The sequence below is a fragment of the Tiliqua scincoides genome, chromosome 1 (assembly GCF_035046505.1).
Source record: "Tiliqua scincoides isolate rTilSci1 chromosome 1, rTilSci1.hap2, whole genome shotgun sequence".
Taxonomy (NCBI): Eukaryota; Metazoa; Chordata; class Lepidosauria; order Squamata; family Scincidae; genus Tiliqua; species Tiliqua scincoides.
The window spans coordinates 135,743,088-135,770,214 of NC_089821.1; the positions used below are offsets into that span (position 1 = coordinate 135,743,088).

Genomic DNA, 27,127 nt, shown 5'->3' on the forward strand with positions numbered 1-27,127 from the left:
TCTGTGTTTTCTCAGATAAAAAGTGCTCACTCTTCTTCACACTGAATCCAATTCTTTAGATATCTCCTCCATCGGTGTATCAATCCATTCTGATATTAATATGACAATCCATCGCGTGTCTTCTCCTTTCTCTTCTGGTATATTTTGTATCCTCACCACTTGAGCTGCACTATCCATCTGAATTTCCATTAACGTTATCTCTGCATCGTGCTGATTTTCTTCTATCTCCGGTATTTTATCTTGATCTTTTCTTATCTTTTTCCCACTCTCTCAATCTTTTGTTTATTTTCTTCTGATCTAATTTTCAAATCCATCAGTTGTCCGCTAAGTTCATCTAATTGTTTAGTTAAAGCATCTACACTGGCTTGGGTCTGTACAGATTGGTTTATTTGTTGCTGTACCATTGCCAACAGTTTTTCCATGTTATCTTGCATAGTCTGTTTCCAGTCTTTCCCTTTTGATTTCTCTTGTATTAATTTTCCAAGTCCCATCTCCAACACTGGCGAGCTTCGGACTGTCACTGTTTTACCCACCATCTTCGTTCTTCCTTCCTGTAAAGCTCAAATATCTTTTATCAAACAATTCACTTTCAGTTATCTATACATCACATCACATCAACAGTCAATCCTCTAATCACTCATCAACAATAACAAAAGAAAATTATAAAATCAAGTAAAACCTTCTGCTCGCAATGTTATTTAAAACCACTAGATGTCCTCAGCTTATTATATCTTCTTTGTTCCGCTTAAAAACACAAATCCAGGTCTTGAAATATCTTTTTAAATCCACTAGATGTCACTGGATGTCGCTGGTGCACTGTTCTTGTTATTTCTTGTTTCTGTTTTTCTCATCTGTTGTTTATACTTGTAACCTTGACAACCACATTCCAAGAATGTCAATACATCCAGCCGCTCTTTCAGGCAATCCCAAACAATAATATCAAGCCAGGGCAATAAATGCTCAAATACACAAACTTTGTCCAAGGACAGTTAATTTGTAATCCACCGAAATTCAAAGTTGTAAAGTTGTAATTATATTTTCATATATCCATAACAAGCTTGGTCAATCTCTTCTACGATTTCTCCTCACACTGATGAACAGCTGAGGGGGGAAAACCTCCCCCCTCCTCTTCTTCTCACGGAAAAAAAAAAACCAAATCAGGCAATCAAATTACTCAGTCCATGCCAGGCATACACAAAAGGAATAACACTTACTTAAGTCTTTCAACGTCTTTCCCTGCTGGGATCTTCAGCTTGATTCAGCATGAATTCTTCACCATTGCTACCAAGATGCGAAATCTCTTGGGAAAGCCCCCCTGGCCCGGCTTTATCTCCTCAGGGATCAGCCATCACATGGAGGAGTTAGTCTCTCCTGACAAACAATCCTCCGGTCTCCTCAGATCCATAAGAACATAAGAACAGTCCCACTGGATCAGGCCATAGGCCCATCTAGTCCAGCTTCCTGTATCTCACAGCGGCCCCACCAAATGCCCCAGGGAGCACACCAGATAACAAGAGACCTCATCCTGGTGCCCTCCCTTGCATTTGGCATTCTGACATAGCCCATTTCTAAAATCAGGAGGTTGCACATACACATCATGGCTTGTAACCCGTAATGGATTTTTCCTCCAGAAACTTGTCCAATCCTCTTTTAAAGGCATCTAGGCCAGATGCCATCACTACATTCTGCGGCAAGGAGTTCCACAGACTGACCACACGCTGAGTAAAGAAATATTTTCTTTTGCCTGTCCTAACTCTCCCAACACTCAATTTTAGCGGATGTCCCCTGGTTCTGGTGTTATGTGAGAGTGTAAAGAGCATCTCTCTATCCACTTTATCCTTCCCATGCATAATTTTTTATGTCCCAATCATGTACCCCCTCAGGCGCCTCTTTTCTAGGCTGAAGAGGCCCAAACCTCATAAGGAAGGTGCCCCAGCCCAGTAATCATTTTAGTCGCTCTCTTTTGCACCTTTTCCATTTCCACTATATCCTTTTTGAGATGCGGTGACCAGAACTGGACACAATACTCCAGGTGTGGCCTTACCATTGATTTGTACAACAGCATTATAATATTAGCTGTTTTGTTCTCAATAATGAACCCAAGCATAGAATTGGCCTTCTTTACTTCCTTGTAGTTACACTAAAACATTCAATTTGATTCATGTTGAAATATATTTAGTTATAATTACCTGAGCTTTTTTGCATTTTTGAGCATTACAGAAAGAATGGAACTACAAAGTATAGAAAGATTATTGGAGGATTACCGTATGGACACAATACTCCAGGTGTGGTCTTACCATCAATTTGTACAACAGCATTATATTAGCCGTTTTGTTCTCAATACCTTTTCGAATGATCTCAAGCATAGAATTGGCCTTCTTTAGAGGTCCACAGTTTTTGGGGAAAAACAGAGTGCCTTTCAAGAGCTCGAGAAAGGCACGTCTGCTCAGTTGCTGGCTGGCCCCTCCCCTCCCAGCGGGGCTGTTCTTATGTTCAAAGTCTCATTGAAACACAGTGGCATCACTAGGATTCGTGTCACCCAGTGCTGGAGGCCTGCGCGTCACCCCATGCAGTGGGCGGGGCAACCCCCAGGTGGTGGGTGTGGTGATATACCATCGCCCCACCCCCACTGGTTTTTGGCTGTACCTTTTGATAGAAAACAGATATTTCAATGTGGTTTGTTTCATTGCATTCTACGCATTGATTGATATATAACATGATGGTCTTATTCCTCAAAATTCTGATTTTAGTGATTTTGAAAACTTGTAGAGTCTCACACACACGAACCCCATGTCAACTTACTAACACCTTATTGCAGCAGTTCTCAAACTTTTAGCACCGGGACCCACTTTTTAGAATGACAATCTGTCCAGGACCCATTGGAAGTGATGTCATGGCCAGAAGTGACATCATCAAGCAAATGATGACATCAAGCAAATGATGACATCATCAAGCCTCACATTCCCCTTTGCCTGGCCTGACCAAAAAATAAAGCACATCTGCCTACTTGCAAGTAAACACAACTATGTGGCTGAGTTTGCTTTCCATAGAGCTCAATAGACTGCAGGAGGGAGGGACTTCCTTCTCAAGTGTTTTGGGGGCTGCATTCCTTGGATCAGGACCATTCTGATGTCCTTGGAGTCCTCTCTGCTTGCCCTTTATGACAAACTAAGGGAAGTTTGCCTACTCATGAGTAAACACAGCCATGTGGCTTCGATTCAGGTTCAGACTTGCTGCTGGGAGGGAACTTCTCGGGTGTTTTTGGGGGGCTGCATTCATTGGATCGGGACCATTCTGGTGTTGTTGGATTCCTCTCAGCCTGCCCTTTCTGATGAACTATGGCAAGTATGCCTACTCACGAGTAAACACGCGATACGGCTCACTTTTACTTTCCATAGGGATCCATGCATTTTTTCCTTCTGGTTTTTTGGCCATAACTTTTGAAGGAAAGGAGCTATTTATATTCTGTTTTTTGCATTGCATTCCGCTGGACATTCCGCATCCAACGGTGTATGGGATGATGGGGTTGCTCCTGAAGCTCATCCTCCCTCCAGGGCGCATCACCCCCCGACGCATCACCCAGTGCGGCCCGCACTGCCCACACTCCCTTCGCGACACCAGTGGTAGTACTTACTTTTGATTACTCATGCATATAGATATAGTTCATGTTTTTGTCATTTACAACTTTTGCTGTAAACAGAATGGCAAGAAAGGGTTAAACAGCTTCTCCCCAAATGCTTCTTCTCTAACAGCTGCCTAGGAGTGCTAATTGTCAATTTTTAAAGAAATGCTGGTGATTCTAATCATGGATGCTATGCGTCATGTCTGGTTTGGCCCTTAGTTGTTTCCTTCTTCTTGGAAACACTTAGAGATGTGAATTCAGACACAATTTACATACAGGTGTGTGCCACTTAACAATGGGATACGTTTGCCTATCTCTGTTGTTACGCGATTAGGTCATTAAGTGAACATTCAGTCTTGTGCCTCTGTTGTGTAAACAGATCCCCCTGCCAGATAATAGCTGGCTGCACAGGCTACTGGAGACTGATTGCCTCTTCATTGTATTATGAGCCTATCTGTTGTGTAAACATTCTGCTGCAGGCTATGGGAGACGCAATTGCCTCATTAAGGGTATCTTTATTGTGCTTTGACAACCATCATATATGCGATCTGTCATTAAACAAACAGTTGTTAAGTGGTGCACACCTGTACTGTACTCAGAAACACCAGAGGGCTTTTTCTTCTGTAACAGAAAGATAATTTGAAAACCAATGCTGTTTTATTTTAAACTGTTTTTTAAATATCAGAAGTGAACTTAATTTCTCTGTCACTGGGCAGCCTGTGTAATGTGACTATGTATTCTCTCCACTCTACCCCCACAGGGAGACAAGGAAGCTGAATTAGGAATTACAGTTTCTACACTTTGTGATCGCAAGACTACCAATATTGCTGAATGTCAAATAGGTAATGTTCACTGAAGAGCAGTGACCAAGGATAATTTATCAGGGCCTGGTACAACATGGGTTCCTTTCTTCACACATCCCTCCAGAGTCTTTGTCTGTTTTGGAATAGGAAGATTGATTCAGGTGCTTGAGATAATGAGGCCCAGGTGCTGCCCCCAAAACACAAAGCATGTCACACTAATTTCCCCTGCTGTAACCATCTGATCATTCCTATGCTCCTTCCAGTCTCTCCACCCCTCTAATCTCCCCCTTCAAATCACTTTACCTCTTTGTCTTACTGCTGCTCCTTTTCTTCACCTGCCTCATTTTAAAAAGCTGAAGGGCAGGGAAGGAGAAAATGGGGAGAAAACTGGAGACTGGTGAGCCTGAGCCATTCTACTCTCCCCCTCCCTTTCTTTTAAAAGTATCTTTCTGTAAACTTCTTGTGTTTCTAGCATCTCATTTGTATTTATAGCCAGACATGGCAGTATGGCATGCATGAATGTCATACATGTAGGACAAATAGCCTTCAGACACTGTTCCCTGTTGGTTGTATGGTGACTGATTCACTAATGAGGCTATACTGTATCTCCAAAACTAGACGTGATAGAGCAAAACGGGTGCCATTTTTGGAATCGGCACCCCAAATTCATATCAAACCACCATAAATTGTGGGAGAAAATTTTCTGACCCTCAATTTTGTAGGCCTGTGTAATCTCTTCAAGAGGCATTGCTAGATTATGAGGAAAGAGCTATTAATACAAAGATGATGAGGGCAGAGAGCCCCAGACAGTCCATGAGCAGCAAGACCAGAGAGAAGTGTAACAAAGAACTCAGCTTTCATTATAACTTGCTGGACTACTGGCTCCAGCTCTGTTCCGAGATACAGATAGCAGCTGACACGGGCAACATCAAGGGGATGTATGATGGTATCAAGCAGGCCCTAGGTCCAACACAGAGGAAAATTGCCCCTCTGAAGTCTGCCACAGGCGAGGTCATCCAGGATCGGGCACAGCAGACGGAACGCTGGGTGCAGCACTACTCTGAGCTATATTCCAGAGAAAATGTAGTCACCGAAGAAGCACTGAACAACATTGAGTGCCTGCCTGTGCTGGAAGAGCTTGACAGTGAACCAACCCTAGAAGAACTTCACGTGGCCCTGGACTCCCTTGCCTTTGGCAAGGCACCTGGAAAAGACAGCATCCCTGCTGAAGTCCTAAAATGCTGCAAAGAGATCATCGTCACTGAGCTGCATGAAATCCTCTGTCTCTGCTGGAGAGAAGGTGGAGTACCTCAAGACATGAGGGATGCAAACATCATCACGCTGTACAAGAACAAAGGTGACAGGGGTGACTGCAACAACTACCGTGGCATCTCTCTCCTTAGCGTTGTAGGAAAGCTGTTTGCCCGAGTTGTACTAAAGAGGCTCCAGGTACTTGCAGAGAGCATCTATCCAGAATCGCAGTGTGGATTCCGAGCCAACAGGTCCACCACTGATATGGTATTCTCCCTTAGACAACTGCAGGAGAAATGCAGGGAACAACGACAGCCACTCTTTATAGCCTTCATAGATCTCACAAAGGCTTTCGACCTGGTCAGCAGAGACGGCCTCTTCAAGATTCTCCCCAAGATTGGATGTCCACCCAGGCTCCTCAGCATCATCAGATCTTTCCACAAGGACATGAAGGGCACTGTTGTCTTCGATGGCTCCACATCAGACCCTTTTGACATCCGAAGCGGAGTGAAGCAGGGCTGTGTTCTTGCACCAACCTTGTTTGGGATTTTCTTCGCTGTCCTGCTGAAGCAGGCCTTTGGAACTGCAACAGAAGGCATCTATCTCCGGACCAGATCAGACGGAAAGCTCTTCAACCTCTCCAGACTGAGAGCAAAATCCAAAGTCCAGCTGAAATGTCTGCGTGACTTCCTCTTTGCCGACGATGCAGCTGTCACTACCCACTCTGCCAAAGATCTCCAGCAGCTCATGGATCATTTTAGCAAGGCCTGCCAAGATTTTGGACTGACAATCAGCCTGAAGAAAACACAGGTCATGGTTCAGGATGTGGACTCACCTCCCTGCATTACAATCTCTGAGCATGAACTGGAGGTTGTCCATGACTTTGTGTACCTTGGCTCAACGATCTCCGACACTCATTCTCTCGATACCGAGCTAAACAAGCGCATCGGTAAAGCAGCTACCACGTTTTCCAGACTCACAAAGAGAGTCTGGTCCAACAAGAAGCTGACGGAACATACCAAGATCCAGGTCTACAGAGCTTGCGTCCTGAGTACACTTCTGTACTGCAGCGAGTCATGGACTCTTCGCTCACAACAGGAGAGGAAACTGAGCGCTTTCCACATGCGCTGCCTCCGACGCATCCTCGGCATCACCTGGCAGGACAAAGTTCCAAACAACACAGTCCTGGAACGTGCTGGAATCCCTAGCATGTATTCACTGCTGAAACAGAGATGCCTGCGTTGGCTTGGTCATGTCGTGAGAATGGATGATGGCCGGATCCCAAAGGATCTCCTCTATGGAGAACTCGTGCAAGGAAAGCGCCCTACAGGTAGACCACAGCTGCGATACAAGGACATCTGCAAGAGGGATCTGAAGGCCTTAGGGATGGACCTCAACAAGTGGGAAACCCTGGCCTCTGAGTGGCCCGCTTGGAGGCAGGCTGTGCAGCATGGCCTTTCCCAGTTCGAAGAGACACTTTGCCAACAGTCTGAGGCTAAGAGGCAAAGAAGGAAGGCCCATAGCCAGGGAGACAGACCAGGGACAGACTGCACTTGCTCCCGGTGTGGAAGGGATTGTCACTCCCGGATTGGCCTTTTCAGCCACACTAGACGCTGTGCCAGAACCACCTTTCAGAGCGCGATACCATAGTCTTTCGAGACTGAAGGTTGCCAATACAAAATGTGCATTTAAAATAATGGTCTGATCTAGTAAGAACTCTGGTATCTGTGCTCACTGTTGAAAGAAGGACCATCAGAGGCCATTCACATACATTCTGGGACCTGTGTCAGTGGCACTGTCTACCATTGCCTCTAGGATCTCAATGCTCCTGATTATTATGGCACATGTCCACCCCTCCTACTGTATGTGAGAAGGAAAATGAGAGAGCAGTGCACAAAGGAGACACACTTCTCCCTGTCTCCTACATAAAAAGTCCTAGGATCTTTGCTGTTCAGTCTCTCTCCTCAGCCTGGATCAACAGCTCACTGTTCAGAAAGGAGTGCTGCTTGTTCTTTCCTCAGTGAGCTTGAATGGCTCCAGCATGTGTCACAAAATCTGGACACGCAGGGCACAATCCTAACCAGATCTACTTAGAAGTAAGTCCTATTTTGTTCAATAGGGCTTACTCTCAGGAAAGTGTGGTTAGGATTGCAGCCACATACAGATATAGGGAAATAAATTTGCATTATCCTCTTTTTAACCTCTTTTTTTCTTCTTCATGGTAATGAGCTTCCAGTTCAGATCAAGAATTCTGGGCATGGGTAAAGTGACCCCCTTCCCCGATGTTCATATCTGGACCTTCCTGAAGCAAAAAATTGTAAGGGAGCCAGTCTTTTGAAGTGCCTTCTCCCAATCCTTTATTTTTGCAATACCCTCTCTCCCATTACTCAAAAATAAACACAAAAACAAACAAAAGCCCAGGAATATCTCAGAAGCATTAGAAATTGATTGTCATGAATGAAAAACATATTGAAATATTTTATTCCCAATGTGTGTGAGCCCCAAGGGACCTTTCTCAAGGAAGTACACACATTACAAAAGCAGTGAGGAGTGGCATTTTCCCCCAGAAGTGTTGAATAATGTAAAGGTATTCCTATCTTCATCATTGCTGTCTTTGCTCTCACCCACTCTAAAGCTGAGCTGGAGTTTGGTTGCTAATTGCAAGTCACTAGAGGCAGCTCCACAGTTGACAGCAAACTTGAGTGCTGTAGGTAACACAGACTGCTGCTAGACCTGCAGTAACCATACAAAATGTGGACAAACATTCCTTTCAACACCAATATGCATGGTGGAAGTCCCTGCCCAATCAAAGTTCCCAGAGATACATTAACAGGTATACACATGTATGTCATCAACACTTCTTAGTTTGCTATGGAAAATGCCACTGTAATGCTTGTGTACCTCAGGTTGGTGACAGGAGTTGGCCCCCTTAGACATTGGCTGAGGGCTGACATTCATCAAAGGGCACACCTGGCCCTTCTGTCAGTAGCAGAGGCAGTAGTAGCATGCAGTGTGCCATCAGCAGATTGGTGAGGATGTCTTGGGGTTCCTGTGCAGTGTGCTTTGCCCCAGAGCCTTAAGCAACCTGAAGCTAACATTAATGTACCTCTAGCCTAGACTGGAGAAATCCTGAATTAGTTTCACTGGGAGATTGAAGATTATAGATTCTTAGTAGATTGGAAGATTGAAGCCATTTTCAGAGGGACTGGTTTGCATTTTGTGTCACAAGTCAGGCACTCAGACGTACTCCCAAGAACAGTTCCACGAACTTTGGTTTGTGCAGTCTCTTCATCTACATTCAGAAATTTAAACGTAGTGTACGCATTTTTTTCTTTGCAGCCTTTATTGATATCATTGTACAGCCAGCATTTGCTCTTCTCCTTGAAGTGGTGGAGAAAATTGTTGCTTTTCTTAAAAACGAGGCTTCTAAATCTGGATGTTTTTATTCCTCTAGAGCATCTAGGTAGGACACTTTTATCTACTTTTTTCAAGCTAGCCCTGCTGTTTTCAAACTCTCCAGGAATTTGAAAACTGCTCTAAGTCCTTGTGGGGGTGGGGTGGAGGCAGCAGAGGCTGGGGGAAGGCAACAGCACAATTGTGCTGCTTAGGGGGTTGCAGGGGCTTGACTGCACTTACCAGAGCCTCCTGCAGCCTCCCAGGGGTGCAGGGAGTCCTGTGCAACCTTCTTCAGGGCTCCCCGAAGCTTCAAAAGTGAAAGTGGAACAATCGCTCTACTTTCACTTCTGAGGCTGGGGGGAGCCCTACAGAAGCTCGTGCAGGGCTCCTCACACCCCTGGGAGGCTGCAGGAGGCTCAGGTAAATGCACCCAAGCCCTTGCAGCCCCCTGAGTGGCACAATCCTGGGGATTGTGCCGCTGCCTCCTCCCTGCCTCCTGGCTGCCCCTGTCCCTTAATAGGGCAGAGGCCAGGGCCCACAGGCTGGGGCATCACGATACCCCAGTCAGAAAAGCCCTGAGCTAGCCTTATTTTCAATATATTGCTTTTGTTGGTCTCTGATAGGGTTGCTAGCTCTGATTGAAGAAATACCTCTGAAGAGGTATAGCAGACACTACCCATAGCACATGTGAATTTTTCCAATATGATGTCATGTTGAAAATGCTGGAAGCCATGTTAACATCTCCAGAATTGCTTTCAGGAGCCACCTGGACATTGATACTGATGTCTAGAGATTCCAAGTCAGTCTTGAAGGGTTGGCAACTCCAGACCCTGAAAAAAACGAGGCACAGGAATTGTGGGGACTACCCAGGTGTGTGCTGGGACAAATGCTGCCAAACAAAAAAAATTATTTTTATTTTATTTATAGAATTTATATCCCGCCTTTCAATCCAATGAAGGGCACTTAAGGCAGCTAAAATTAAAACATTAAGAAGATAGCAACTTGAACCAACAGAATTGAATATAGCATTGAATTGCTATGGAAACAAACTGGTTTTAAAGTGCAGGGAAAAAACACACCAACATAGCAAGGAACCATTAACCATTTGCTTAGTCATTAGTCAACATGAACATGTAGCTCGGTTTTGCTTTCCATAGGATTCAATACATTTATCAGCTTGGAGGGAGGGACTTCCTTCTCAAGTGTTTTAGGGGCCTGCATTCATCAGACTGGGACCATTTTGGTGGTATTGCGCTGAGTTTCACGTTCTATAGGGCTCCCTGCATTTTACTTGGTAGCTTCTGAGCATGCTCAGAAAACTCTACAGCCAGTGAAAGCAGATGCTCCACAGCCACTTTAGGTACATGTCAGTGTTATTTCATTAATTGAGCAGGATAATGCATTTTATAAGCCCAATTTCACATTATAGCAGCGTTATTTCCTTTTTACCATTTTAAACTGCCCTTACTTATAAGGAAGAGGTGTCCAAACTTTTTGGCAGGAGGACCACATCATCTCTCTGACACTGTGTTGGGCGCCCAGGAAATTTACATTGAATAAATTTACATAAATGAATATATTAGAGAGGGAACTTATACAAAAGAATGAATTATAAAGAGCTTCTTTATAATGAGCTTCTTTATAATACACATGAGATCCAGAAAAGAGGGGGTGTTATTATAACTCCTGAGGCATCTAACACACCTCCTCCCAGGGAAAAGTACAGAACAAACTTAAGAGAAGTCAGCCTGGGCTCATGCAAGAGCATGTTTTTACTCCCCCCCCCTCCCCACAAGGTGCAGCAAAGGAACACCACCAGACAGGGAGCTGACACCAAGCATACTCAAGCAGCACAAACAGACCCACTGTTCCTGCTTGGTGCCCGCCCCCATCCCCCCAAACCAAACTCAAGCAGTACAAACAGACCCACAACTTCTCACCCCCAGCCAGTTCCTGGACTCAGCTGCAGGCTCCCCAACCTAATGGGAGTGTTGCAGATGGGTGGGGCTTCTGCAGAGCTCTCCTGTGAGTGCTTAGCCTTTTCTTCGCTGTCCCTGCAAAGAGCAGCTGTGTTGGGTCAGTGAGGGCTCCTGCAAGTTTCCAGTGGGCCAGAGGCTCCTTGGAGACCAGGGGCTCCCTAGGGGCTCCGGATTGGGGATCCCAGGGGGCCACAAATGGCCCACAAGCCTGGGTTCGGGAGCCCTTTTATAAGGCATTTTTAAATGTCACTTCTGGTTTTGATGAAGAATCGGAAGTCACATTTTTTTGGCTTTAAGTCTTCATTCAGAGGCCCAAAGAGGCAGCGGACAGACGCACATGGCCTCTGCAGGCCTCAGAATACTCTCCAGAGGCAAAGGGAGCTGTGCTCCTCTTGCCTCTGAGCATAAGAACATAAGAAGAGCCCTGCTGGATCAGGCCAAAGGCCCAGATTCCTAGTCCAGATTCCTGTATCTCACAGTGGCCCACTCTGGAGGATGGGGTGAAGTGTCCCCTGTATCCGTGGATTCACAAATCCATGGGGATTCCAGAACAAAACCCCTGCGGATACAGGGGCACATCTGTATTTTGATATATTTCACATGGTAATGCTTTGTTTTGTTCAAATTTCTTGCTAACTTTCAATGTGATTTATCTATTCACACATCCAAATAAGTTTACTCATTTACAAACTTAAACAGTTTTAGCCTACATTTTCTTTCAATTTTCTTTCTTTTTTTTTTTAGGCAGAATTCTTTAGAGGAAAGAAAAGGTCAGGATAAACGCCTTGAAAACAGTCCCATAGAGGAGAGTGGGACCTGCACAGAAAGACACACTTTAATCATCTTAGATATACCACTGTTTAAGGACAACTTGATGAAGGAAATTGAAGCAAACAGAAAAAGGTGGAAAGAGACCATAAGAGAAGGTGTGATGAATGATAGTGAGACCACCCTCACTATCCACAGTTTTGCGATTTGCCTCAATGTGGATTGCAAGCCCTTGGTGAAGAGCCTCTGAGGACCTCCTGGACATGACCAGAAGTTGTTTGCTAGAGGTCTTCTGAGGCGCAGGGAGGCAGCACACAATTTTCCCATGCCTCAGAAGGCTGCTGGAGTTTTCAGAGAGGCACTTCTGGTTTTTCACTGAATCAGAGGTGCCTTTCTGAAAGCTCTGGTCGGCCTTCTGAGGTACAAGGAGATTGTGTGCAGCCTCCCTGCACTTCAGAAGGTCTCCTGGAAGCCTCCTAAAGTTACTTTTGGTTACATCTGGGAGGTCCTCTGAGGGTCCTCTGTATCCATGGAATTGGTATTTGCAGGGTGTATGTGTGTGTTCATCCTCAGATCCCCATGGATACCTAGGACCAATTGTAATACTAAAATAATTACTCCTGAAGTCTTAATGCAGATTTTCACTTTATCCTACTGTTTTGTATTTTCTATTTATTCATATGGGATTTTTAAGGTGGGTTCACTCTTTCATTTATTGCATGGCTCACACATTCAGGCCTTTTCATCCTAAAAATGAGAACTGATTTCCAGTGTTAGAACCACATACTGGGCTACCAGGAAAGTCCTGGTGCTGACCCATGTAAGCTGTTTGCTGTAGTTTCTGCACTTCCTTGTCTCATTGGTCCTTGTCAAATGCTTGCTGTCATCACACAGATACAGCTCTGTCTGCAATGTCAGTATGGAACGTTTGTTTTCCCAACTGCTGTTGAATGCTATACCCAGAGTGTCTGGGGATTCTTCACGAATGCTTCCTCCCAAGTGAGCTATGGTACAGACTGAGATGAGTCTGATTATCTGTACCCCTTTCAATCTGACTTTGGGGCAGAGATGGCCTCCCTGACACTGGCAGATGAACTGTGCCAGAGCCTAGATAGGCGGAATCATTTAATTAATTATTTAATTTGATTTAATTAATAATTTTATCCTTTATAATGGTATCCACCAATTTATTTTTATTCCCAGAAGAAAAATATCTTCATAGTCGTGTTTTCTTTCTATAAAAATAGTATAGGAACAGTTCACTCTATAAAGAATAGTCAGTATACTTGCCACTTCAGCTTCATATCGAGACTGTTGTCCAAAGTGCATCATCATAATCTAAATCTAGATTTATTTATTTAGTTTATTATTGCTATAGTCTATACATGAGGGGCTGTCTTACGAAGAAACTAACTTCCTGGGTGTCAGAACAGGAAACAAATTTAATCTGAACGTGACTTCAGACTCACTGCTGCTGATGGAAACAGGTTTCACAGTATAGCAAGATGAAGCTCGAACATGCTTCTATAAGTAGTACATAAGGATCTGGGAGAGTTGAGTCATACGCACTGGAGCAGAGTCTCTGGATGCACTCAGCCCTGTTACAGTGTGCATCCAGCCAAGGTGGTGCCATGAGTTTTGACCCCAGGTGTACTAAGTGCACCTGCTGCGGACTGCATCCCCTGAAGCTTCTCTCCCAAATAAGCATTCTTTAGCCTGTCTGATTGTCACCACTGCTCTTCCTCCTCACTCCCATCCCAGTCCACTCTGCTTTTTAAAAACATAGAAGTCAGCAGTAGAATGAAGAAAGGAAGATTAAAGTGGCACTGCCAGGCTAGAACAGCAATATTTTAAGTCCACCAGTTCCCTCTGCTTCTCCCCATTGTGCTCATCCCTGCTCTTACCCTCCTCGCTTTTCCAGGCAGAGCAAGTGGGACTTGCAGAGAGGATTGGCAGTAGTAGCTGGAGCACCAGTTTCTGCAGCCACTGCGACTAGTGATGGGGGTTGTGCAGAGGGGGGTCAGTAGAGGTGAGATGTGTCAGCTGCAGAAGTAGGTGTTTGAATGCAGAACACTGCTGTATACCCATTTGACACTTGAGTTGTTCACTTTGCCCACTTCATTGCCATGGCGGCCCCTTGATGCACTTGAGTAAATGGTATCTTTGATTTCTGTAATGTGTCCATTGTTTAATTTCAGCTTGCAAAACAGTCTATCTGCCCCCCTGCAACTTTCTCCTCTGTACATACATATCCATCCTTTTCATTATCATACATCTGAAAAAGTGGGCTTGAGCCCACAAAAGCTTATGCAACCATGAATGTCTTATCCTTTTCATGTTAGGGTCCAATCCTAACCAGCTTTCCAGCACCAATGCAGCCATGCCAATGGGGCATACACTGCATCTTAGAGTGGGGGAGCAGTCATGGAGGCCCCCTCAAGATAGGGGGATATTTGTTCCCTTACCTTGAGGCTGCATTGTGGCTGCATCAGTGCTGGAAAGTCGGACTGGGCTCCCAGTCTGCTGTCAGTCTCTTCATTGTGTTTGTTACAAGACTTGTCTTTAGAGATGTTATCCTCGTATTCACCTCTTTCTAGAATCGCCAGGAAAAGAAAGTAACAAGGCTAAAGATCAAGTAAGTAAATGTAAAGCAGAGGGAGGGAAAATCCAGAAAGCATCACAGGAGAAACACTGTTCAGCACACTCCAAAAGACACTGTGTTGCTGCACAAAGTCCTACAGCTTACAACCGCCAGCGTTGTGACAAGACAGCATTTGCACCATCGGATGTCAACTTCTTAGTTTACAATGCAGATTCATCCGAACTGTTGCAGGCACAACAGGATTCTGATGTCATGGAAGTCACAGAATCATACGGTAATCCTCCAATAATCTTTCTATACTTTGTAGTTCCATTCTTTCTGTAATGCTCAAAAACGCATCCAAGCTCAGTTAATTATAACTAAATATATTTCAACATGAATCAAATTGAATGTTTTAGTGTAGCTACAAGGAAGTAAAGAAGGCCAATTCTATGCTTGGGATCATTATTGAGAACAAAACAGCTAATATTATAATGCTGTTGTACAAATCGATGGTAAGGCCACACCTGGAGTATTGTGTCCAGTTCTGGTCACCACATCTCAAAAAGGATATAGTGGAAATGGAAAAGGTGCAAAAGAGAGCGACTAAGATGATTGCTGGGCTGGGGCACCTTCCTTATGAGGAAAGGCTACGGCATTGATGTTTCAACGAGACTTTGAACATAAGAACAGCCCCACTGGGAGGGGAGTGGCCAGCCAGCAACTGCCTTTCTCGAGCTCTTGAAAGGCACTCTGTTTTTTCCCAAAAACTTCGGATCTGTAAAGAAGGCCAATTCTATGCTTGAAATCATTCGAAAAGGTATTGAGAACAAAATGGCTAATATAATGCTGTTGTACAAATTGATGGTAAGACCACACCTGGAGTATTGTGTCCAGTTCTGGTCACCACATCTCAAAAAGGATACAGCAGAAATGGAAAAGGTGCAAAAGAGAGCGACTAAGATGATTACTGGGCTGGGGCACCTTCCTTATGAGGAAAGGCTATGGCATTTGGGCCTCTTCAACCTAGAAAAGAGACACCTGAGGGGGGACATGATTGAGACATACAAAATTATGTATGGGAAGGATAGAGTGGATAGAGAGATGCCCTTTACACTCTCACATAACACAAGAACCAGGGGACATCCACTAAAATTGAGTGTTGGGAGAGTTAGAACAGACAAAAGAAACTATTTCTTTACTCAGCGTGTGGTTGGTCTGTGGAACTCCTTGCCGCAGGATGTGGTGATGGCATCTGGCCTAGATGCCTTTAAAAGGGGATTGGATAAGTTTCTGGAGAAAAAATCCATTACGGGTTACAAGCCATAATGGGTATGTGCAACCTCCTGATTTTAGAAATGGGCTATGTCAGAATGCCAGATGCAAGGGAGGGCACCAGGATGCATGTCTAGTTGTCTTGGATGCTCCTTGAGGCATTTGGCAGGCCACTGTGAGATAGAGGAAGCTGGACTAGATGGGCCTATGGCCTGATCCAGTGGGGCTGTTCTTATGTTCTTAAAAATTCACATGGATGCAGCAACACTGCATACTTAGACCCCAATCCTAGGCATGTCTACTCAGAAGTAAGTCCCATTAGAGTCAATGGGACTTACTCCCAGGAAAGTGTGGATAGGATTGGGCTATAAGGTATTTAGCACAGAATCTCCTTACATACCTATATAGAGGATCTACATTGACAGCATTATTTCCCCCCCCCCCAAAAAAAAATGGTAAAGAAAATGAAAGTCTCTAATCTTTATCTATGGCAGTGTTTCTCAAACTGTGGGTTAGAACCAAGTATGTGGGTCACAAGCCCATTTCAGATGGGTTCCCATTCATTTCAATGTGTATTTTATTTTTAATATATGAAAATTGGTGCTACCATGGTATGTGTCTGCATTTAGGGAAATGTTACAGATCTGTACTTTTAATTTCTATATGTTTTTAACAATGATGGTCATGGAGCTTACTCCTAGGTAATTATGTACAGGATTGCAGCCTTTGGGATGTTTGGGGAATTTTTTTTTTTAACATCAGCAACTGCTTGGGAGGCTTCTTCTTTGTTTTTAATAAGTTTTTAAACTTATACTTACTGTAAACTTCTGATTTACTTGATTTATTTTGTCATGAATTATGAAAGGGATCTAATAGGTACTCTAGTCCAATCCCCTATCTGTAGCAGGAAATCCTCAAGAGCATCTCCAACAGGTGCTTGTTGAGCCTCTGCTTGAAGATGTCCAGTAAGGGAGAATCCATGACTTCCCTTGGCAATCTGTTCCACTGCTGAACCACCCTGCTTGATGATGTCACTTCCTGCCATGACATCATTTCCAGGTTAATCACTTCCTGTGGGTTCTGGCAGATTGTCATTCTAAAAAGTGGGTCCCACTGCTAAAATGTTTGAGAACCACAGATCTGTGATATTATTTGTGGTATTAGAAACAAAATGAATGTGTTTATTGGTGAGGACCTGGGACATCTGGTCACTGCAGAGCTACCTGTTCCTTCCTTCATGAATATCAAATAAATATCTCCCCACCCCAAATTCTTCATGCATCCTTACCCTACCATTACACCTATCCCAGGCAACAAACTCCAAATTCTGTAAAACCTCAGATTCTGCAGTGGCAACAATTTAGTAAATATGTATAGTTTACATTATGACAACATAATTTGGCATCTTCTGTTTACAAATTTGTAGAAAAATTTAGTACAAAAATCTAGACCTACTTATCTGTCCCAAATTATGAGGAGGAAGAGGAGAAGTACTTCCAACCAGAGTAGTTCACAAAGCAGTTTACATAATAAAAATCAATCAATCAAACTAATACAAAATGCGTATTAGTTCATAGAAAAACTGGCAGAGCAATCTTAATCTTGTCTTTGGCTGGTGCAGGGGATGCTGAGTCAGCCAAGGGTGTCACAAATGTGCCATAGAGCTGTAGTTAGCATCCTTCAGTCTTGGAAGACTATGGTATCATGCTCTGAATAGTGATTCTGGAACAGAGTCCTCTCCAGTTCGCGAAGCCTGGGTAAAGTAGATATGGAGGATAGATTGTTACCCATGCAGCAAATCCCCCCTTCTCCACATCGCTGAAATGGTCCAATGGAAAGGCAGATGCCAATACGGTTGGTTCCAGTGGCGTCACAGGAGTTGTCAGAACATGACTGTGTTCAGCCATGAACTGCCTCAGGAACTCTGGCTCTAGATTTTGCCTCGAGGTTGACTCCTGAAGCCTTTTCCATAACTGGATGTAGCCACAAGGCAGTGGAGGTTTGGGATCAGAGTTTTCCTTCTCTCAGATGAGCTGCCTTCTCAGGCTGACGAGTCCCATCTACCTGGTGGTTGTTCAGTCACCTCTTACGACAAGTACAGCCAAACTGAGGGCCTATACCCCAGCCCCCAGAGGTAGCACGTTTGTTTCATTATTCATTCATTGACATCATTAAGCCATAAAGCATACAGAGAGCAAGTGGGGGTGGGGGTGGGGAAGCTTGTACTGCCTAGTAGAAGCTGCATCCAGAAGATTGGCCACCAGAGGAAGTGAGTGAAGTGCTGGGCAGCAAAGGGGTGGTAGATGAATGGAATGGAGGGAGTGAGGGGCGTTTCTGGGAGGAGGAAGGAGGAAGGGGGTGGATCAAGTCCAGGAGGGAGCAGGATTGACAGAGCATGCCTCTAAAATATCCTATCCTCCCTCCTGGGTCTGAATATCCTACACGGGGTTGCTTGGACTTGTACCAGTGAATTAGCTGATGCATATCCAAGGAACCCCTTTGGGCAGGCTGGAGCATTACTCAGAGTAAGGGGGAAAATATCCCCTTACCCTGAGAAGACTTCCAGCCTGCTCCCAATGAGCACTGGATACAGTGGAGGCCATGTGGCCCTGCTAAGCCAGTGCTAGTTAGGATTGGCTGTAAGTTCCTGAAGTGGGACCATACTTTCATGCTGCATGTATGCTTGTGGCTGGGCTGGGGGAGGAGAGAGAGCTGCAATGCATAGGCCTTTCTTGCCCAACACTGTGGATGGTTACAGCCAGTGGTCATGTTTCTCCAGTGTGATTGCAAGTACTTGGTGTTTTAATCACAGTACGCTATAGTGGGGAAGGCAATCGCTTCTCATTAAAATTGCTATTCCAAGGCAAATTACTGCTTCAGAGAGGCAGTAAAATGGTGTGGGGAGGGAGGAAGAATTAAATCTCCTCCCATTGGCTTGCCCATCTAGTATGGCCCTTATTCAGAGGGCCAAACTGGACATGATGACAGATGCATGTATACATCTCCATCACTTTCAACACTTTGTAAATAGCAGTTGTTGGGTGGGGACTGATCCAGTTTAGGGCTGTGGTTCAAGGCACTGTGTTTGGGGCTGCAGCGTTCATCATTTTCTTCTGTACAATATTCCTACTGGAAATCTGTCCCCCTAGCTGTTATTTGCTCAGCTAGGAAAACTGTTCATGCATATGTTTTTTTCTTTTCTGGACAATTCACAGCTGGATTGGAGGGAGAGTGATTTCATTGGGAGAATGGCATGGGGAATCCCTATGCCACAGTTCCAATTGACCCCCACCCAAGAGCTGCTATTTACAAACATTTTAAAGAAACAAGGATGCATTCCTGTATATCTGTCATCACATCTAGTTTGGGTGTGCTTATGGTCCAGAGCCGAGAGCTGCTGCAGTGTGTGACTAAGAGACTGACAGCCCAATCCTAACCAGCACTGTTGCAGTGGGGCCGTATGGCCTATGCAGTATCCAGTGCTGGAACTTTTTTTCCCCTTACCCCATGCCAAGCCCCAGCCTGCCCAATGGGGCATCTCAGATCTACACCAGCTAAATCACTGGCAGAAGTCTGAGAAGCCCCATGTAGAGCTTTCAGACCTAGGACAGGGGTTAGGATATGATGAAAGGCCTCCTCCACCATTCCCGCTCCCTCCCCCACCCCAAAACACTCCATACCACTCTTCCGCCATCCTCCCCTCTGTCATTCAGTGCCATACTCACCAGTGCCAGCAGTGGTTCCTCTGAATTTGGCACTAGTGGCACAGGCCTTCCTGCCAAGGCTGCTTATCCAGGTGTTGAAAAGCTATTTATGGCACTTTTATGACACCCAGTGGCTTCTGTGCTGGTGTCTGCTGACGATAGGATTGGGCTGACAGCTGTAAATAAGGAGGACTCACCTTGTCTTAATTTCACATCTACCATGATCTCACTAGGTGGCTTTCAGCTTGAACTATGATATAGGTACAACATTTACTTAACCTTATGCAGTTATTGTAACAATAGCATTGGGATAATACACGTAAAGCTTTTTATATGCTCAAAAATTGCTTTACATATGTTAAGTATGATCATTTATAATTTAAGAGTTTTAAATCACAAATTCACAGGGATTTATAAATGTTTTAACTTTATAAGCACCAGCATAAAATTCTAGACATGCAAACAAACAGCTATCTGGATATTTATAGTTCTTATTTTGAATTTTTTTAAGAGATGATTTAGAGCTGGTGTGTCAAACTTGTTTCATACAGCTGGCTGAACAGCACTCATGGTGCCTGCTGAGGGCCAGAAGTGACATCATTAAGCAGAAGTGACATCATTAATCAGTGCCAGAAATAAGCACTTCGTTCTCGTATTGGCACTCAGTTACAAATGACAGAAGATAAAATATGCAAATCTTGATCACATTTTCAAGATCTGGGAGACCTCCATTATCACATGTGCTGCCCTTTCAGCCACACTGCTTCTGCCGAGGCATAACTTCACAGCTCAGGTGCCTTGCAAAGTGATGTCCTGGAAGAAGGGGTGCTGCTGAAAGGGTGGCCTGCATGATAATTGGGCTCTCCCAACGCCTCAGCACCATCACACCTTTTGGCCTGACTCTTCCCCCACAGCATTCCTTGCCTTCTGAGGTCTCCTTCCATCTGTACCTTCCAAAACCTCAGCAGAAGCAGTGCTGCTTTAAAGGGCAGCATTAGGAGAGTTCATTTTATGTGGGTTGGATAAAGAGGTTCCATGGGCCGTATCTGACCTGCTAGCCTTATGTTAGATACCCTTGGTTTACAGCAGTGGTCACCAAATTGTGGCCTGGGGGCCACATCCAGCCCATGACAAACCTTTATCTGGTTCGCAGCAACTTGTTTTTTTCTCAGAGCAAGTGCTAATGTTTGATATTTTTACTCATTATATATAATTTGTCAGTTTGGCACTGTTTTTTGTAATTTGTCACATTTCTCTTTTGTTCTGAATCATATGCTAATTATAAAAAGATCCCAAGTAAAACTTATTTTACTCATTTAAATTTCATTCATTCCTTTATAAAACTGATTTTCAGCCAGTAAAAATGTGTAAAATACACAATGTGGCCTTCATACTGAAATGTTTGGCGATTACTGGTTTTAGAGAATTCCTACTGATGCACAAAATGTACGTTTTTAATTTTTACCAAGAATGTTCCTCTAGAATATATTGTACTAATCTAAGTGCTAGTAGCAATGTTTTACATTCAAGGCAACTTAGCTAACATGCTCCTCTTTTTCCATGTTTGTTTTATAGAGGAATTGGTAGATAACGAAAGTTCCTGGAGAAAAGCTGCTGGTCAGAGTGTAGATGCAAACATACAAGAGATGAGAGCCATGGTTCCAAAATCAAAACCTCTAGGTCCTAATGAAAGTGATGATGTAATCATTGAGGAAGTTATACCAGATGATTCTCAGGCCCAGCTAGCAAGCAAACAACCTACCACTACTGGCCAAGATGGTGCCAAGCAACCGCCTACCACTACTGGCCAAGATGGTGGCCAGCAACCACCTAATGTTGGCTGTATAATGACAAATCTACCTCAGAATGACATGGAGATTTTTTCATTATGGAATGGTAATTGACATTTTTTGCCCTAATTTCAGTAATTGTGAGTAGTTATAGTATAAGCCTCAGTGAAACCAGAACTCAGAAGAACTAAAACCCATTCAACATTTAATAGAGGCAAACTTCTGTGAATGAATGGATGGGGCAAGGAAAGGAGCCTGGCAATTGTTACTTTGTTGATAAAGGTGGGGAAACACAATCCAAAATCTACATGCTCAAACATAAAGCAGGAATTAAAAGGACCTGCTAGCAGGTGGTTCCAGATGATAAAAGCAATGAGGCATGCCACACATGATGTTCAAATACATGCAATAACACATATATGCTATATTGCACTGATTCATTTAGAAGTCATTGATCCTATTTACATTGGGCACCCCAATTCACCACAGCCCCATGAGGCAACGCAGTGGCACCCATGTGGCATTTGCTGAATCCTGTAGGGGAGTTTTGGCCTCAGGAAGCCTCCTTGGGGCAAGGCCCTATGGGCCCAGTGGATCAACTCAGACCTACACCAGCAATATGGTGCAAGTCTATGTTGACCTATGAAGGCGGATCAGACCTGCAAAGGGGGTCAGGATTCAGTTGGCACTGCTGCTACCATACCTACCTCTTTTCCAGGCCCGATCTGCCCCATCCTGTCACCCCTTTCCTCCAACCCTTGCCCTGTTCCACCCTCCCCCTGCCTCCCTCTAACACTATACACAGCCTTGCATGGGGTGGTGTCTTGTCTGTTTGCTGTGTAGACCCAGCCATCCACTATGTCCGTGTTTGAGTCATGTTTGTGATAGCTGGAAAGCACACTGTGCCAGCAGAACACGTTTCACCAACATAGTGCACCCTTAGAATTGAATGATAGCAATATCATGTCAATTAACAGTGAATCTTACCAAAGTTTTTGTCTGTGAATTTCCTTAGCTTTATAGGTCCGTTATCCTATTGTCATTCTAGGTGTCATCTGTCACCTCAGTTGCAACAGTGCCCCACCTAGAAAAGTAATGACAAGATTATATTAATGATATCTCTAAATAAGATCGTATTGGCAGAGCTGCTCTTGTTATCTTTCTAGATAATATATAAAATTACTAAAATGTGACTTTGAAAAGCAGCTTATGATGTGGTATGTGGACCTGCCACTCAATTAAAAGTTTTCTGTAGGTGTGCCTAAGCACATCTCTGGATCAAACTATGGTCTGGATCCAACCTCATGGGTTGGATCCAGTGTGCCTTGAAGCCTGAACTATATAATTTGCACTTTGGTCATCCAAAAGAGTTGCTGCTTGATACTATTCACTGAAGTAGGTATTCTAGGTATTTCAAAACTGAATGCCCAAAAGTTAGAGAAGTGCTTAAATGATACCATAATCAAGAGGTTCCTAAACTGTGCATCATGATGCCCCAGGGCAGTGGTTCTCAAACTCCTAGGGAGCTTGAACCCCACAGTAAGTTCCTGCGGGAGTGGGGGGGAGGCAGTGATGCGATCACCAGGACGCGATTGCTGTGAAGGGGCACAGGGGCTTGCTTGGACTTACCAGAGCCTCCTGCAGCCTCCAGGAAGTGCAGGGAGCCCTGTGAGACTATCTGCAGGGTTCCCCAAAGCTTAGAAAGTGAAAGTGGAGTGAAACTGGAAGTGGAGCTCGATCGCTTGGCTTTCACTTTTTAAACTTCAGGGAGCCCTGCGGAGGGTATCATTCCTCCCTGATATTGCTATCATTCCAGCCCCTGCAAAACCCCTTAGCTATGTGATCCAGGGGATCATGTCGCTGTCTCCCCCTGTCCCGCCCTTTAAAGGGGCAGAGGCCAGGGCCTTCAGGCTTGTGTGTCGCAACACCCTAGTTTGAGAAGCCCTGCCCCAGAGCATTGTGAGCCATTTGTCAGGGCGTCGCAGGACACCTACCACTTGGCAGTAAGACGGTGCCACAACCCTGAAAACAGTGGCAACCAGTGGCAGGAGGCTCAATGTGGTGAGGAGGACAGAGCTGCTGCATGTGGTTTTCACAGGTTTGAAAAGGCTCTCCCACCTACCCTGGGGTTCTTACTACTGTTTGTAGGATTGCTTCCAGCATCCGACCCCAGAAGTGGTAATTCTGTAATTGCATGTCATCGTCACTTTCTTCTGGATGCCTGGGCATCACAACAAAGGTATGTTTGGGAAGCACTGCCATAACTCCTCGCCAGTGGATTACTGCAGTCTTTGGAGTGAGCCACCAGATTATCAACATTGGATACTAGAAACAGTATGAAGTAGTAGATTCAGAAGAATGTTGTGACAGTGGCATCAGGAGCTGAAACTGGCAGCCAGTTCATGAATAAGGAAGAGGTTTCAATGCTGAGTCACCTTGGTAAAACCCTACAACACTATTGGATACATACAAATCCAATAAAGCAGCACTTTCTTCAGAATCCAGAGTAAGTCATGGGAGCCTGCCTTGTCCTGAGTTAATCTGTACAGGTCCATCTGGCTTAGAATTGTCAACACTGACTGGAAGTGGCACTCTAGGATTCAAGACAGAAATTTTTACCAGTCCTATCTGGGGATTGAACTGGGGACTTTCTGTGTGCTCTCCCACTGAGCTACAGCCCATTCTAAAGTCTTACATTTATACATTTGCCAAGAGGTGTGACAGAGGACTGTTACAACTGGAACTACTGCCATACTTTCTACCATAGAAAACAATATACTTCTCTCCTACAATTACTGGCTTTGCAACTGGTATTCAGAGGCATGCAGCCAATGAACTTGGAAGTTGTGTGTCAGTGGTTGTGTGTCAGCAGTTGTGTGTCAGTGGTTCCCAAACTTCTTGGTTCCCTGATGTGTCATAATGACACCTCATTGGCTCTCGGAACAGTCACATTGGTCAGCTTTGAGTTATGTAAATTCGCTTTTTGTAACATAAGGCAGTTGTGTTTTCTTTTTCTAGTTCATTGGCCATAACATTTGATAGAATATAGATGATTGCAGATGCAGATGCAAGGGAGGGCACCAGAATGAGGTCTCTTGTTATCTGGTGTGCTCCCTGGGGCATTTGGTGGGCCGCTGTGAAATACAGGAAGCTGGACTAGATGGGCCTCTGGTCTGATCCAGCAGGGCTCTTCTTATGTTCTTATGATTCAGTACTGTTTGTTTTGTTACTTTCCACATGAAATTACCTTTCCAATGATATATAATAATATGGTATTATTCATAAATACAAGTTTTCCAAAAACATTCCAAAATTTTGGCCACTAGTGGTGTCACCATTCTGAGAGTATCACCTGGTACAGTCCTCATTCCCCACACCCCTTAGTGATGCCACTGATTACACAAAACCATTGACACACAGTTGCTTTCACATACTTTCATAATACAGATGTGTGGTACTTAACAGAGATATGTTCTCCAATCCCTGTTATGCGATTAGGTCATTAAGTGAACATTCAGTCTGATCTATTGCTTTGTTGTGTAAACAGACACTCCCTGCCAGACACTAGCTGGCTGCACAGGCTACTGGAGATAGATTACCTCTTCTTTGCATTAAGAGCCTCTTTATTGTGTAAACAGACACTCTGCTGAAGGCTATGGGAGACTCGATTGCCTCATTAAGAGCATCTTTATTGTGCTTTGACCATGGTCATATAGCAGTCTGTCATGAAGCAGCGCACGCCTGCATCTGAAAATGTGACATTTGAATTAGCCAAGATTATCCATGTAATGGAACATTTGTTATTTTTCTAGCATGAATTCTGAAGCAGGACACTCTGTAAAATCAAAGCCAATTTCTTCTCTTACAGCGCATTTTATTTTCTGTTTCTATAGAAGAAGTTATGAGACGGGCAGCTGAACAACAGAAACAGCAACAAGACCAAAGCAGAATGCCTCCTGATGCAACATTACAAATGCAAGTTAAGCAAAATGTAGACTCTCAAAGAAGGGAAGGGATTTTAACTGGACACGCATCTCCTGCCAGTTTTGTCCTACAAGTAATCTCTATTGATGCCCCTTCAGTAACATGTGAAATTGAAACAGGACCAAAGCTTGATCCACGCCAGCAAGAAGTCACCAATACTCTGTACCAAACAAGTGATAATACCACACCAGCAAACACATCAACTAAATGAAACAACCCCATGTGGAGCTGCAGCTGTATCTGTCACATCCTTGAACTATGGAGTTTTTAAAATACCTCAGTAAGTTATTTGTCAGACTTGTAGAGTAAATTGCCCTGTTTTCAGGCATAATAGGAACAACTGCAGTGTAATCAAATAAAAGCCATCAGACACATTAGATGCAAATCTTATGGTTCCTGAGTGTTGGATGTTTAAGAAAAAATTGCTTATTGTGAGACCAACTGACATACAGGTGGGGCTTCTGTATCCATGGATCTGGATCTGAGATCCTCCATGAATACCAAGGCCCCACCTGTAATTTTTAAATATGCATTGTTAAACTCTTCACCTTACTGGCAGAAATGAATCATAGCCACCTATTTTCTACTGGTGGGTCCTGACAGATTCTCATTCTCAAAAGTCTTAGAGCATTTTCAGTAGCTGCTTGTCAAGCTTCTGCTTGATGATCTTCAGTGAGTGAGAATCTGCCACTTTCCTCAGCAATTTGTCCAACTGCTGTGACTGTCAAGAATTTCTTCCTGATATCTATCTGGAATATCCTCTCTTGCAATTTGCACCCACTGGATCTTGTTCTACTCTCAGAAGCAGTTGATAACAAAATAAAATGTTGGCATCCTTCAGTCTCGGAAGACTATGGTGTCACACTCTGAATGGTGGTTCTGGAACACAGTGTCCTCTCTAGTGCGCAAAGCCTGGGTAAAGTAGGTATGGAGGATAGGCTGTTACCCATGCAGCAAATCCCCCCTCTTCACGTTGCTGAAATGGTCCAATGGAAAGGCAGAAGCCAATACGGTTGGTTCCAGCGGCGTCGCAGGAGTTGTCAGAACGTGACTGTGTTCAGCCATGAACTACCTCAGGGACTCCGGCTCCAGATTTTGCCTCGAGGTTGACTCCTGAAGCCTTTTCCATAACTGGATGTAGCCACAAGGCAGTGGAGGCTTGGGATCAGAGTTTTCCTTCTCTCAGATGAGCTGCCTTCCCAGGCTGACGAGTCCCATCTATCTGGTGGCTGTTTAGTCGCCTCTTACGACAAGTACAGCCAAACTGAGGGCCTATTCTTATCCCCAGCCCCCAGGGGAAATTGATAACAAAATTGTTACTTCTTTCATATGAGAGCCCTTCAGGTACTTGAAGAGCCCTAGCATATCCCCACTCAGCCTCCTCTTCACCAGGCTAAAGATACCAAGTTCTCTCAATTTTTCCTTGTAGGGCTCATTCTCCAGCCCTTCTGATCATCCTTGTTGGTCTCCACAATTATTAGAATATTTTGTTTCCAAATGTTATTTTAACAGCTGAACATGATTGGCCAGAGGATGCAGATAACCTGCATACCAAGACCTGGGCTAACTGTTAGATTCTACTCACGCGCACTCCCTGGAAATTCACTGCAAAATTTTATTGCAAGACCCAGTTGCAAGGTGACCAAATGTCATAATCGCGAAAGGTGACAAACAGGATGACCAGATACAATGGAGTAATGGTTCTCAAACGTTGAGGGAGCTTTATTCCCTCAGTAAGTCATTATGGGCACTGGCGTCACTAGGGGGGTGCGGGGGGTGCGAGCCGCACCAGGTGACGTGCGGGGGGGTGACGCACTAACATTGTGGCGTTATGAGCTACCCCATCATGGCATACATCATTGGATGCAGAATGGGCAGCGGAATGCAGTGCAAAAAACAGAATTGAAATAGCTCCTTTCCTTCAAACGTTATGGACAAAAAACCGGAAGGAAAAAATGCATGGAGCCCTACGGA

The 27,127-nt window shown here is 44.3% G+C and overlaps 1 protein-coding gene across 1 annotated transcript in view; it reads left to right on the forward strand.

Annotated features, from left to right (window-relative positions):
* The window catches only part of LOC136645831 (dual specificity calcium/calmodulin-dependent 3',5'-cyclic nucleotide phosphodiesterase 1A-like), a 58,809-nt gene that overhangs the window by 28,694 nt on the left and 2,988 nt on the right, over positions 1–27,127 (forward strand). Inside the window, exons 10-11 of the mRNA XM_066622253.1 lie at positions 4,383–4,464; positions 9,016–9,139. Of these exons, the coding sequence (XP_066478350.1) occupies positions 4,383–4,464; positions 9,016–9,139 (206 nt within the window). The remainder of the gene's footprint in view (positions 1–4,382; positions 4,465–9,015; positions 9,140–27,127) is intronic.